At 36.3% G+C, this 11,741-nt stretch overlaps 2 protein-coding genes across 2 annotated transcripts in view; one reads left to right on the top strand and one right to left on the bottom strand.

Moving 5' to 3' along the window:
• The first annotated feature begins 953 nt into the window (after positions 1-953).
• LOC113062975 (olfactomedin-like protein 2B) lies at positions 954-8,907 on the top strand. Its single transcript, XM_026233092.1, has 9 exons — positions 954-1,396; positions 3,351-3,614; positions 3,735-3,842; positions 3,928-4,092; positions 4,856-5,039; positions 5,339-6,078; positions 6,117-6,339; positions 6,621-6,797; positions 7,544-8,907. The coding sequence occupies exons 1-9, from the start codon at positions 1,241-1,243 to the stop codon at positions 8,161-8,163; spliced, it is 2,637 nt and encodes an 878-aa protein (XP_026088877.1). The 5' UTR covers positions 954-1,240; the 3' UTR covers positions 8,164-8,907.
• Positions 8,908-9,205: 298 nt separating this feature from the next.
• Positions 9,206-11,741, bottom strand: part of LOC113062974 (cyclic AMP-dependent transcription factor ATF-6 alpha-like) — a 31,548-nt gene continuing 29,012 nt past the window's right edge. Inside the window, exon 16 of the mRNA XM_026233091.1 lies at positions 9,206-10,885. Within this exon, the coding sequence (XP_026088876.1) occupies positions 10,683-10,885 (203 nt within the window). The 3' untranslated portion in view covers positions 9,206-10,682. The remainder of the gene's footprint in view (positions 10,886-11,741) is intronic.

Below are 11,741 nucleotides of genomic sequence, written 5' to 3'. Positions count from 1 at the left end.
TTATTCATAATACACTTTTTATTTCTTTATTTTATTTTTCATAACATTGTAGACCTTTTTGTTTCTAACAGTTAATTTGGTCAGAATGAACATGGTTTTTTCAAGATTCAAGATTGTATTTATCTCGTACAAGGTATATGGCATACAACAAGCAGTGAAATGTAGGAGATGCCGAGATTGAACCCAGGGCCTCATACAATTTTATTCAAATTTGTTGAGACAAATATAACAAACTATTATAACATATTATTCTAATTTGTTGAGATAGTGAATTGGTGGTTCTTGTTAAATGTGAGCCAAAATCATCACAATTAAAAGAACCAAAGACTTTAACTACTTCAGTCTGTGTGCATTTAATCTATTTAATACAAGAGTTTCACAATTTGAGTTGAATTACTGAAATAAATGAACTTTTTCACGACATTCTAATTTATTGAAATGCACCTGTACTATATAGTTTACTGCCACCGGGGCCCGAGAGAGGTGGTAGATTCTATTTCACGCAGTAATAACAGTAATATGGAGCAGCACTGACACCTAGTGGTTGATAACAGTAGTGTTACACTTGGGACTTGCATAAGAAAAAGATAGAACTTGTCTTTACATACACTAGGTGGCGCTGTAACACTTTGATTACCCTGCGTGATGTTTCTGATCTAGATATTCTTCTAAGAAAAAAATTATGAAAGCATTATGAAAGCAATGCTAAAACGCTCATTCACACTTTTTGCATTAAATGGACCCATCTAGTAAAACGAATTTCGAAAAATAATATTTGGGTTATTGGGTAATTTTTAGGTCCATATGTCAATGTAAAAAAAATATGTATTAAGCAACAAACATATTTAAGAAATTCCACACATAAATCCTAGAAATAGAAGTCAATAGGAAGTGGCATTTCTGCTAATGCGTGATGTCTGCAATGGATCCGTGCGCGCAACATTCAGCGCGCTCCGTGCGTCTCTCCATCCAGCCCCCTCATTTCAGCTCAAATGTCACGTCACTCCTGCATCTTCTCAAACCAGTTTCATGCTGGGCACCAAGCACCTTGCCTCATCTGGACTTTACCTCTTCTGGACTTTTGCAAAACCTCATCCCGTTTCAGTTATTTCACCTGGAGGCCAGTGCAAATGGAGATCTGTTTGACGTTGTATCGTTTTTGAAGAGGAAAACAGCCCGATTTGAACGCACAATCTAAAGTAGCATATGTTTGTAAGGATTATATCGCACACCTTGCACGATGACTGCGATGGGAATCTGGTGCGTTTTATGGCTCCTGACATTCGCACTCACTTCAGCCGCTCCGAAATCACCCCAACAACCTCTGGAGAAGACGACTGAACAGAACGACACTTTGCAAGTTGAAAGAGACAACCAAGAAAATTTATTAAGTCAGGTAAGAATCTCTTCACCAGCGCTTGATATGATAATTCCACTTAATATCATAGGTCTATCTGTGCAGCTTCTTTATCAACCTATTGTGATAACTTTCATTAATAACTTAATAATGCTTAACATATAAGTTTCTGATATATTTTACAGGCTATAAAATATGATAACATATATAACGTTAGGCCTATAGAAGAATTTTTATGACAGTTCTAAATTCTAACTATTTGAATGCAGGGTGCGAACTGGGGGGTTTCAAAAGTATGCTTGTAAATAAAACATAAACTAAACAGCGTCTAAACAGCATTTTCAAAGAAAATAAAAAATTTCAGAGCATATAAAATATCGCGAACAGGATAGTATCTGAACCCACACGCAAAACACATACACACACACACACACACTCACACTCACACAAGTAGCTGCCATCATTTATCGCTTCACTGCAATTTTCATATCACATATCATTAAGTTTTGTTTAAAATTGTGTTTTGTTTAAAAATCCTTAAGATAGTTTTGCTAATGTGCCTGGAGCGACAAGTAGGCCTACGTAGTTTCGCGAAACGAAGGGAGAAAAAAAAACTTTTTAATACTGTTAATATATATATACTGTTTGAATTTAAATTTGTTAATGTTATTAATGAAAGTTACTATAAAATTAACAGACTTTACAACGCTGGTGGTAACATAAAAACAATAATGCACATTAAAGGGTTAGTTCACCCAATAATCAAAATTATGTCATTAATAACTCACCCTCATGTAGTTCCAAATCCGTAAGATATCCGTTTATCTTCGGAACACAGTTTAAGATATTTTAGATTTAGTCTGAGAGCTCTTAGTCCCTTCATTGAAACTGTGTGTATGGTATACTGTCCATGTCCAGAAAGGTAAGAAAAACATCAAAGTAGTCCATGTGACATCAGAGGGTCAGTTAGAATTTATTTGAAGCATTGAAAATACCTTTTGGTCCAAAAATAGCAAAAACTACAACTTTATTCAGCATTGTCTTCTCTTCCGGGTCTGTTGTGAGCGTGTTCATTGCAGTGTATGATATCCGGTTCGCGAACGAATCACTCGATGTAACCAGATCTTCTTGAACCAATTCATCAAATCGAACTGAATCATTTAAAATGGTTTGTGTCTCCAATAAGCTTTAATCCACAAATGACTTCAGCTGTTAACTTTTTTAATGTGCCTGATGGTTCTTGACTCGAGAACGAGTAAATCTTTCGCTCATAATCTGGCTCGGCTCATTGTTCATCTTCAGTTCTCTCTTCACATCAGTTCAGTCAGTGTACTGTTTGAGTACATGAATTACTCCGGGATATTGGTTTGTTTGAACTCAGAGGGAGTGTCAGCCACATTAAAAAAGTTAACAGCTTAAGTCATTTGTGGATTAATGCTTATTGGATACACAAACTATTTCAAACGATTCAGTTCGATTTGGTGAACTGGTTCAAGAAGATCTGGTTACATCGAGTGATTCATTCGTGAACCGGATATCACTAAACTGCAGTGTTTTGAAATCTCACAACAGACCCGGAAGAGAAGACAATGCTGAATAAATTTGTAGTTTTTGCTATTTTTGGACCAAAATGTATTTTCAATGCTTCAAAAAACTATAACTGACCCTCTGATGTCACATGGACTACTATGATGATGTTTTTCTTACCTTTCTGAACATGGAAAGTATACTGTACACACAGTTTCAATGGAGGGACTGAGAGCTCTCGGACTAAATATAAAATATCTTAAACTGTGTTCCGATAAACGGAGGTCTTACAGGTTTGGAACGACAAGAGGGTCAGTTATTAATGACATAATTTTGATTACTGGGTGAACTAACCCTTTAAAATGCACATCCATATTCAAATATCAACAGTCCAGTTGTGTTACAATGCAAGAACGTTCAGTGATTTTGCTGGCTGGAAAATGCATCCGTCCTCTTTTCTTTATAGCTGCTGGGTGATTATGACAAAGTGAAAGCGCTTGCGGAAGGCTCTGACTGTGGCTGTAAATGTGTTGTCAGACCTCTGAGCGCGAGCGCGTGCCAGCGGATCCAGGATGGTCACGCGACGCCTCAGGATTTCTATACAGTGGAGACCATCACATCAGGACCTCACTGCAAATGCGCGTGTGTTGCACCTCCATCGGCTTTAAACCCCTGTGAGGGTGACTTCCGGTTGAAGACGCTGCAGCAGGCGGGGAAAGATAATATTAAGGTGACCAGAACCTCTGCAGTTGGATCTCATAGACCAATAAGTTCAAAATATGGCAGGATATGAATGCATAATAAATAAAAACCAGCTCTTGCCATGACGGAATTTACTTCATCGTTACAGCTGTCCGCTATACTGGAATTGCTGGAGGGTTCCTTCTATGGGATGGATCTATTGAAATTGCATTCTGTCACTACAAAGCTGCTTGATCGCATGGACACTGTGGAAAAAGTATGTGGTCGTTCCTTTTCTTATACACACGTTGTATTTTCTTATACATATTAAACACATTATTAATGTGTTTTATTATTGACAGATGGTCTTAAACAACCAGAACGAGGAGAAGTCGAACACAAGGAGCACCTCTCCAAATCCACAGCTGCCCACATCTTCACCTGCAACTCTGCTTCCACAACTGCAGGAGAAGAACACGAGTCTGAAAGAGCAGAATGATGAGGCAGCTGCTTTTCAGCCCATAGAGGTGGGAGGTGCTTTTTAAAACAAATGTTGCATTACATAAGTATTGCAATGGAACAATCCAAACATTGTTAAGCCATGAAGTAAAATGGCCCACCTGCTGTGAGCGTTTATTTATTTACTTAGGGTCAGAGTCAAAAAGTGACCTCATGTTGTGACTTGAAACTCTCACTAATTTATTCCACTGTCAACTCTTACATAAGCTGGCATGAAATAAGCCAAATGACTTGGACTATCGAAGATCCAAAGCACGATCTACATAATAATCTGTAATTTAGTTCACCAAAAAAAGAAAATTCTTTCAGCATTTATTCATCTTCACAACACAAGTTGAGATATTTTTTATGAAATCTCAGAAATTTATGTCCCCCCATTGAAAGTCCAGGTACTCAAAGCTTATTTACATTAACACATACAGTATATATGAAAATACATACATGTGTATGTGAAAAAACATCTAAATTAAATGTATTCATTTTATAAATCAATTTGATCTCTTCAAAGGCTTGGATTAAACCAGTTCATATGGATTCATTTTACAGTGCCTTTATGATCTTTTTGGATCTGGAAACTTTTGTTTACATGGACTTTCAACGAAGGGACAGAAACTTCAGGTTTCATTAAAAATATTTTTAGGTCTTATTAGTTTGGAATGATTTGAGAGTGAATATTTGATAACAGAATAACATTTTCTGGGTGAACTATCAACTTATTGCATAATATCTTGAAGGCTGCAGTATCACAGTGTCCTATGATGCATTTAACAGAGTAAATATGAGGAAAAGTTTGTGGGAGATCTTCTGAAGAGAAGCGGATCAGACCTAAACAAGGCCGTCATAGCTTTGCAAGAACAAGAGCGCCAAGGAAGGGAGAAGCAACCAAAAATAATTGTTAGGGGGATCACATACTATAAATCTGACCAAGTGGATGAGCCAGACACAGAGGAGAACTGTAAGTATAACTGTGTGATTTCGACATCTACTGTACATTCAAAGTTCTCAGAAGAAGTCTGAAAAAATGTGCCTATATAATCTTAAAAAAATGTAAGTTCTTTATCAGTTACTGTACTGAAAAATAGTTATTAGAATATTAAAATGTTCTTTACACTAAGAAAAAAAAGGTTAACTGAAAGATTCTGGGGAACCTAAAATAGTTCTTCTCTGGCATTGCTTTTTGAAAGCAGTTTTTATTAATATTAATATTAATACAATCGCTACAGCTGCTCTAAAATATTTTATTCTGCATTCCAGTTGATGATCATCACAGTGGTGACAGCCCAATTGATCTCTTTGCCGATGAGCAGTTCCTTCATCACAAAGGTCGTCACTTCAGGCCGATCATCAAAGCGTGGTCTGTCCGACCAAAACCGAAGAGTGAAGTTTCAAAAGGGGGAGATGCACGAAATGGTCTTCAAACTCAGATTACTGAACTGTTGGATTCTGCCTTGCCGATTAAAACACCTGTTGAACCAGTATCCATTCAAACTCAAACCAGTCATTCCACCACAGACAGCTCTACAGGAGATGAAAGAACCACAGCGACACCTGCTGTGATGAAAAATTTGAAGGTCACCATTCCCAGGGAACATACTAACCATCAAACCATCGTCAAAAAAATGGAGGCAAGCAACATGGATCCCTCAACTCCAGCTGTAAAACAAGCTCAAAACATGTTGGTCAGGTCATCCAATCTGGGCCACATAAAAACCAATGAGTCAGCCACAGCAGCTGCTGCTAAAGTCGTGGCGACACAGCAAACCCTAACAGAGATTACCACCAACGGGACTGTTGAAAAACAAACATCTGTATCTTCTCTGACGGAAAGTGGAATTGTTAACAAGGGAAATCTGAAAGAAAATGCTTCTTCACACAAACCATTACCAACTCTTTATTCGGACACTTTAACAGTCACAGAAAGCTCACTGGGATCAATTGCTAACACAAGAGTTGCTGCCAGTATTGGGAGAACAACTCATGTCACTGAAAGCAAGGTGGACTCAATACCTTACCCAAGATGACTCCTAAACAGACATTAACCTCAGTGTCATCCTTGATGACCCCTAAAAAAACGACCACAACAACAACAACTACAACAACAACAACCACAAGCAAACCTGGCAAACGCAAATATAGCATAAGCTGGGATGAAGAGGAGGAGGAAGAGGTAGTGGTAGAGGAGAAAATGGAAGGATTGAAAGCTGTAAAAACTGTGGTGGAAGAGAGTGTGGGAGAGAAACCTCAAAGGAAGCCAGGTGTAGATTTATGATGTTTTTTTGGAAGTGCTGATTTCAAATTTATTCTAAACAGTTTAAAATATATATATATAATATAATATATTTTGAGTATTAATATCCAATTTTTTTTTAAATGATTGTACCAATACATTTCTGAAAGTAAAAGTAATAATTACAATGATTAATTACATGTATATTCAGAATGGGATCTTTGCATTGAAGAAATACTCTGCATTGTTTAGCACAAAACTGATAAAACACCAACATAACTGTGGTTTTAATTCTGATTTTATTTGCAGGAATGTGTAAAGACACCTTGGCCACTATCTCAGAGCCTGTCACACACAATACATACGGTCGAAACGAGGGCGCTTGGATGAAGGATCCACTGGCTCGAGATGACAAGATCTATGTCACAAACTATTATTACGGAAACAACCTACTGGAATTCCGCAACATGGATGTCTTCAAACAAGGTATCGCTTAAAACCCCTTAACTTTCATCCCCATTTTTAAAAAGAGGCATTAAAGTGCACTGTCCAAACTTATATAGACCCAAGGTTGGTATATTTTTAAAGAAGAAAATCAGTAGATTATTCCAAAAGTATCAAAAATGTATAGAAGTTCAAATTTTCTCTAAATAAAATGCGCTATATTAATTAAGTTTTATTTTATTTATTATAAATATTTTACATAACAGGTTTTACTCTAGAATTGTTAACACAATTAAAGCCTTATGTCTAAATAATTTATGTTCCAAATCTGAAGTTGATATGAAAAAAATGGAGGTTCTTGTGAGATTTTTTTTAGGGCGTCATACCACAAATAACAATCCAAAAAAAATGTAAAGCATTTTTCTGTCAAAAATGTCTAGATGTGTTTGTTGCCAAGATTATAAAATGTTTTGATTCTAAAAGACATAATGCATTTTGTAATATGACACTTGACACTGCCCATTAAAGGGGAGGAGACCGCTATAAGTTTTTAAAGAAACATTTTTCTGTGGTAACGCAATGTCTGATTTTAAAATGGATTTGAAGAAGAACCTCAAGCTTTTAAATTATATATAATTTATGATGATTACCAAAAGATTTGATAGAAAATAGTGCCAAGTGTCCCACAGTTGGGTTGTGACAGTTAAGTTTAATTCAAATTAACAAACTCGGAACATTAAAGCAATTTTTCTAATTTTACTTGTTTTGTTTTCTTTCTTTCATTCAAGGCCGCTTCACTAATTCCTACAAGCTGCCTTATAACTGGATCGGCACTGGCCACGTGGTCTACAAAGGTGCTTTCTACTACAACCGCGCATTCTCTCGAGACATTATTAAGTATGACCTGCGGTTGCGTTACGTGGCTGCCTGGACCATGCTCCATGATGCGGTGTTTGATAATGATGATGTGTCTACGTGGAGATGGAGAGGAAACTCAGAAATGGATCTGGCCATCGACGAAAGTGGGCTTTGGGTTATCTACCCAGCGCTGGACGACGAGGGCTTCTTGCAGGAAATGATCGTCTTGAGTCGCCTGAACCCTAATGATTTAAGCATGAAGCGTGAAACCACATGGAGGACCGGACTCCGACGCAATCGTTATGGTAATTGCTTCATCGTATGCGGCGTTCTTTACGCGACAGATAGCTACAATCAGCACGACACCAAGTTGTCCTATGCCTTTGACACCCACACCAACACTCAGGTGATCCCTGACCTGCCTTTCAGCAACAACTATACTTACATCACTCAGATTGATTACAACCCCAAAGAGAGGGTGTTGTACGCCTGGGATAACGGACATCAGGTCACTTATAATATTCAGTTTGCATATGTAGACCCACTTTAGACCCTAACAGCAGAGCAAGTACATCCTTTGCACAGAATAGGAAAAACCGTAAATGTGTTCAAGTGGATTGTGGATCAGTTCACTCAGCCTGCCTTAACTTCATGTAGTTTAATGTAACATTCTTATTAATATGCTGTTATGTTTTCATAGTGTAAAAATGAACTTATACGTTTACATTTATGGCGGAAACAAAGCAAAGCAACTTTCAAAACTGAATATCTTAAGACCCCATCACTGCAGCTATATGAGCTCTGCGGTTTGCATTAAAGGCCATTTCTTTAGGTATTGTCGCTTGCTTTTGCACTCTGGACACAAACCTCTTTATGTCTATAGCTATACCTCTCGTACCACTAGCAGAATTATGATAAAGTTTTGAGGTGTTGTATTCTTAAATCCATTAGAATACATTGTATATATTGTAATATAAAAGCTAAAACATGGGATTGATGAATGTAAAAAATACAATTTGTATTTTCATAAACATATCTCTTTTTTAACAAACGATCACTTGCATATATTTTAAAAAAAGTTTGTATAATTTCAGTAAAACAGGAGTAGACAGTGTTTTGGGCACATTTTCGTGGTGTTGTTTTTCCATATTTTATTTTCTATGAAATTGCAGTATTGTTTGTAATCTTTTTGTGCATACTTTTTTTGCAGTTTCATTTGAAACTCTTTTAGCACTTATGAAATTCAAATCTCTGTCAGACTGAAAATGGCTGCAATAAAATGAGTTGAAATAAAGCATATGACACTGGTTTTTCTTTGGTAGTGGATGTCAAGTGAGAGTGTGTAGATGAGAGCAAAATGTGACCCTGTAAACCCCTTGATCCACAGAGCTAAATCTGGACAAACAAAACACATCTACCATAGTTTAACCCGAAAACATTGTTTACCCCAGCCTTTGAAATTACCTATAATCACCACTTTCTAGCACCTCAGACCCCACATTTACACAAACCTTCAATTTCAGAGAGAAAATTCAGACTGACATAAGACTCGGTCTGCGTCCTAAAAACAAAAGATGCACACAAATCACCCACAACCTTGAGTCCAGTGTTTATTTCTTCACATTGTTACAAAACATCGCTGTCACTGTGAGAAGAAACAATTTATTTATTTTTTCCAAAAAAATTCAGAAATTAAATATATAAAAAATATATGTTGCTCAGAGGCAAAAATGGAATTTGATGAAAAATAACTGTCTTATTTTTATACATTGAGAGACATTTAGATTTCAATGCTAAGGACTGAATGTGATATACTACTCTAATTTGAATGAAAGAAAAGACCACCTGAGTTGTTTATAATCTGTGAAATTCAAATTGCATTTTAAAATTCAGTTCGTCTATGAAGGGGAGTGACGACAGGTTGCAAAGAACAAGCTAATGATCACATTGCTTTCGAGTGAGAACTAAACAGGACAAGAAACAAGCAGAATGCAGAAAATAGGCCAGAATAATAGAGACAAACACACAGTGAACAAGGACAGATGAGGTACAAATTAACATTAATATTTTGTGTAAACCAGTATTAGATATACAGCTGTAATTGTCAAGCACACCTCATTTAAAGCTCAATTTAAGCCACTAAGAAAAACTTGAGGGCATAAAACAAAAGAAACTGACAGATGTTGCATAAAACGTCTATACCCCAAACTGCTATCCCAATTAGATTTAGTCTAAAATGATTAACCTTCAAAGAACAAGTATAAAGTATCATCTAGATATTTTAAAATATCTTATTTTCAGTTATATATTTACAGCACTGAATCCTGCAAGTCAATTATACAAAATGCCTCCACTGACTCAAGAGTAAATAATAAAATTTTCTACTTTTGTATTCAATAACAATGTCAAACAAAAAGAAAGAAAAAGAAAAAGAAAGAAAGAAAAAAAAACACTAAAGCAAAAGTCACTGGCAATGCAGGTTGTTTGAGGATAGTGTTATTGAAGCATATGTCGCTGAATAGTACAATTAAATATGTACCAAACAAGCTTGATACAAATAATAAATCTTCATAAATATAAATTTTTATTAATTTCTAAAACAGAACAAGCACAGTGCAAGCAAAATCAAAAACAGTTTCCTGACAGCTGCCACATAAAACAGCAAACTGTTCAATATTCAAACTAGAACACACTTTGGTTTGGGAGATTTGGACAATAAATGCTTCTGTTAGGAACACAAGCAAACTGAAAAGACGTGTATCCTGAATGTGCTTGAAGTCACTTTGTATAAAGTGTACATGCCTATAAATGCCTCAATAGTCAATCAATAGCCTAGAATAAAGACTGTAATCTGTATTGAATGGCTTATCAGTATTAAATGGCTCTTGATGCATTTTAAAGGGGTGCCTTCATGAGAAATTTTTGACTATTGTTGATTATTTTGTGGATTTGGTAGTTGATTACCAAGATCCTGGTTTGCCAATCAAACAAGAAGAGTCACAAAAATGAAACAAAATGCTTATGTAACAAAAAATATTAGCAACTTTTGTGGTTAGAGGATAGCTGAGACTAAGAAGAACCCACGAGGACTCCAACGGGGGCCACAGGCTGGTTGTTGCTGGGGGCCCCGTGATAGAAAGAGTCTGTGTCTGTCTGATTGGCCCGCAAGATGGGTGGAATAGTAGAGGACTTGATGTGAAGGATCCTGGTATCCATGACCTCACAGTCGATCTGCATCATCACCTCAAACTCTTTGTCTTTTAGGATGCTCTCTGTAGTAAGACAGAAAAGTAACTGTATAAGCAAAGAAAATACAAACAATCGTATAAAATAGCACTTGGTGCTCAGCCCTGTGTGGGAGTAATTGTTAAATAAATTCAGGTGATGTGCAGGGTGGCCTGAAGAGGTTAAGAGGAATTTTACGGGCTCCTTTTATAAAAAAGGTTCATTGAGGTCATGGTGACCTTTTTCACCTATTAGTAAACAACAGATGATGACTCCTACATGGGGTTAAGGAAAGGTACTCTACCATTCAAAAGTGATCAGTAAAAACATTTATAATGCTCCAAAAGAATGATAATTGGTGTTCTTTGAACAAAGAATCAGACAAAAGTTTCTTTTTTTCTATAAAAATATTAAGCAGCAGCTGTTTTCAACATTGATAATAATGAGAAATATTACTTAAGGGAACAATTCAGTATATTAGAATAATTTCTGAAGAATCATGTGACACTGAAGACTGGAGTAATGATTCTGAGAATTCATAGGAGTAAATTACATTTTAAAATATATGAAAAAAGAAGATAGTTATTTTAAATTGTATTAATATTTCACATTATGACTATTTTACTGCATTTGATTAAATAAATATAGCTTTGGTGAACTTTAGAAAAATCTTACCAAGCCCATTTTAATTTCTGCTATTTTTCTAGGTCGTATCATACAAGAGTTAACAGGCAATAGCACATTTCCTCATCAAGTACTCAAGTACCAGACTGCTATCTGTTTCAATCAATGAGGCTGTGTTCTAAAATACGCAAGTGATACAGATCAAGCTTTGGTTTTACTGACAGGATGGGACGCCCCATCATTCTTAATCTCTTGAGCCCCTTTCACACTGCCATTCCG

This window comes from Carassius auratus, chromosome 45 (genome assembly GCF_003368295.1).
Source record: "Carassius auratus strain Wakin chromosome 45, ASM336829v1, whole genome shotgun sequence".
Lineage (NCBI taxonomy): Eukaryota > Metazoa > Chordata > Actinopteri > Cypriniformes > Cyprinidae > Carassius > Carassius auratus.
Note: the sequence above shows the minus strand (reverse complement) of the source record. Positions and strands in the feature narration are given on the sequence as shown.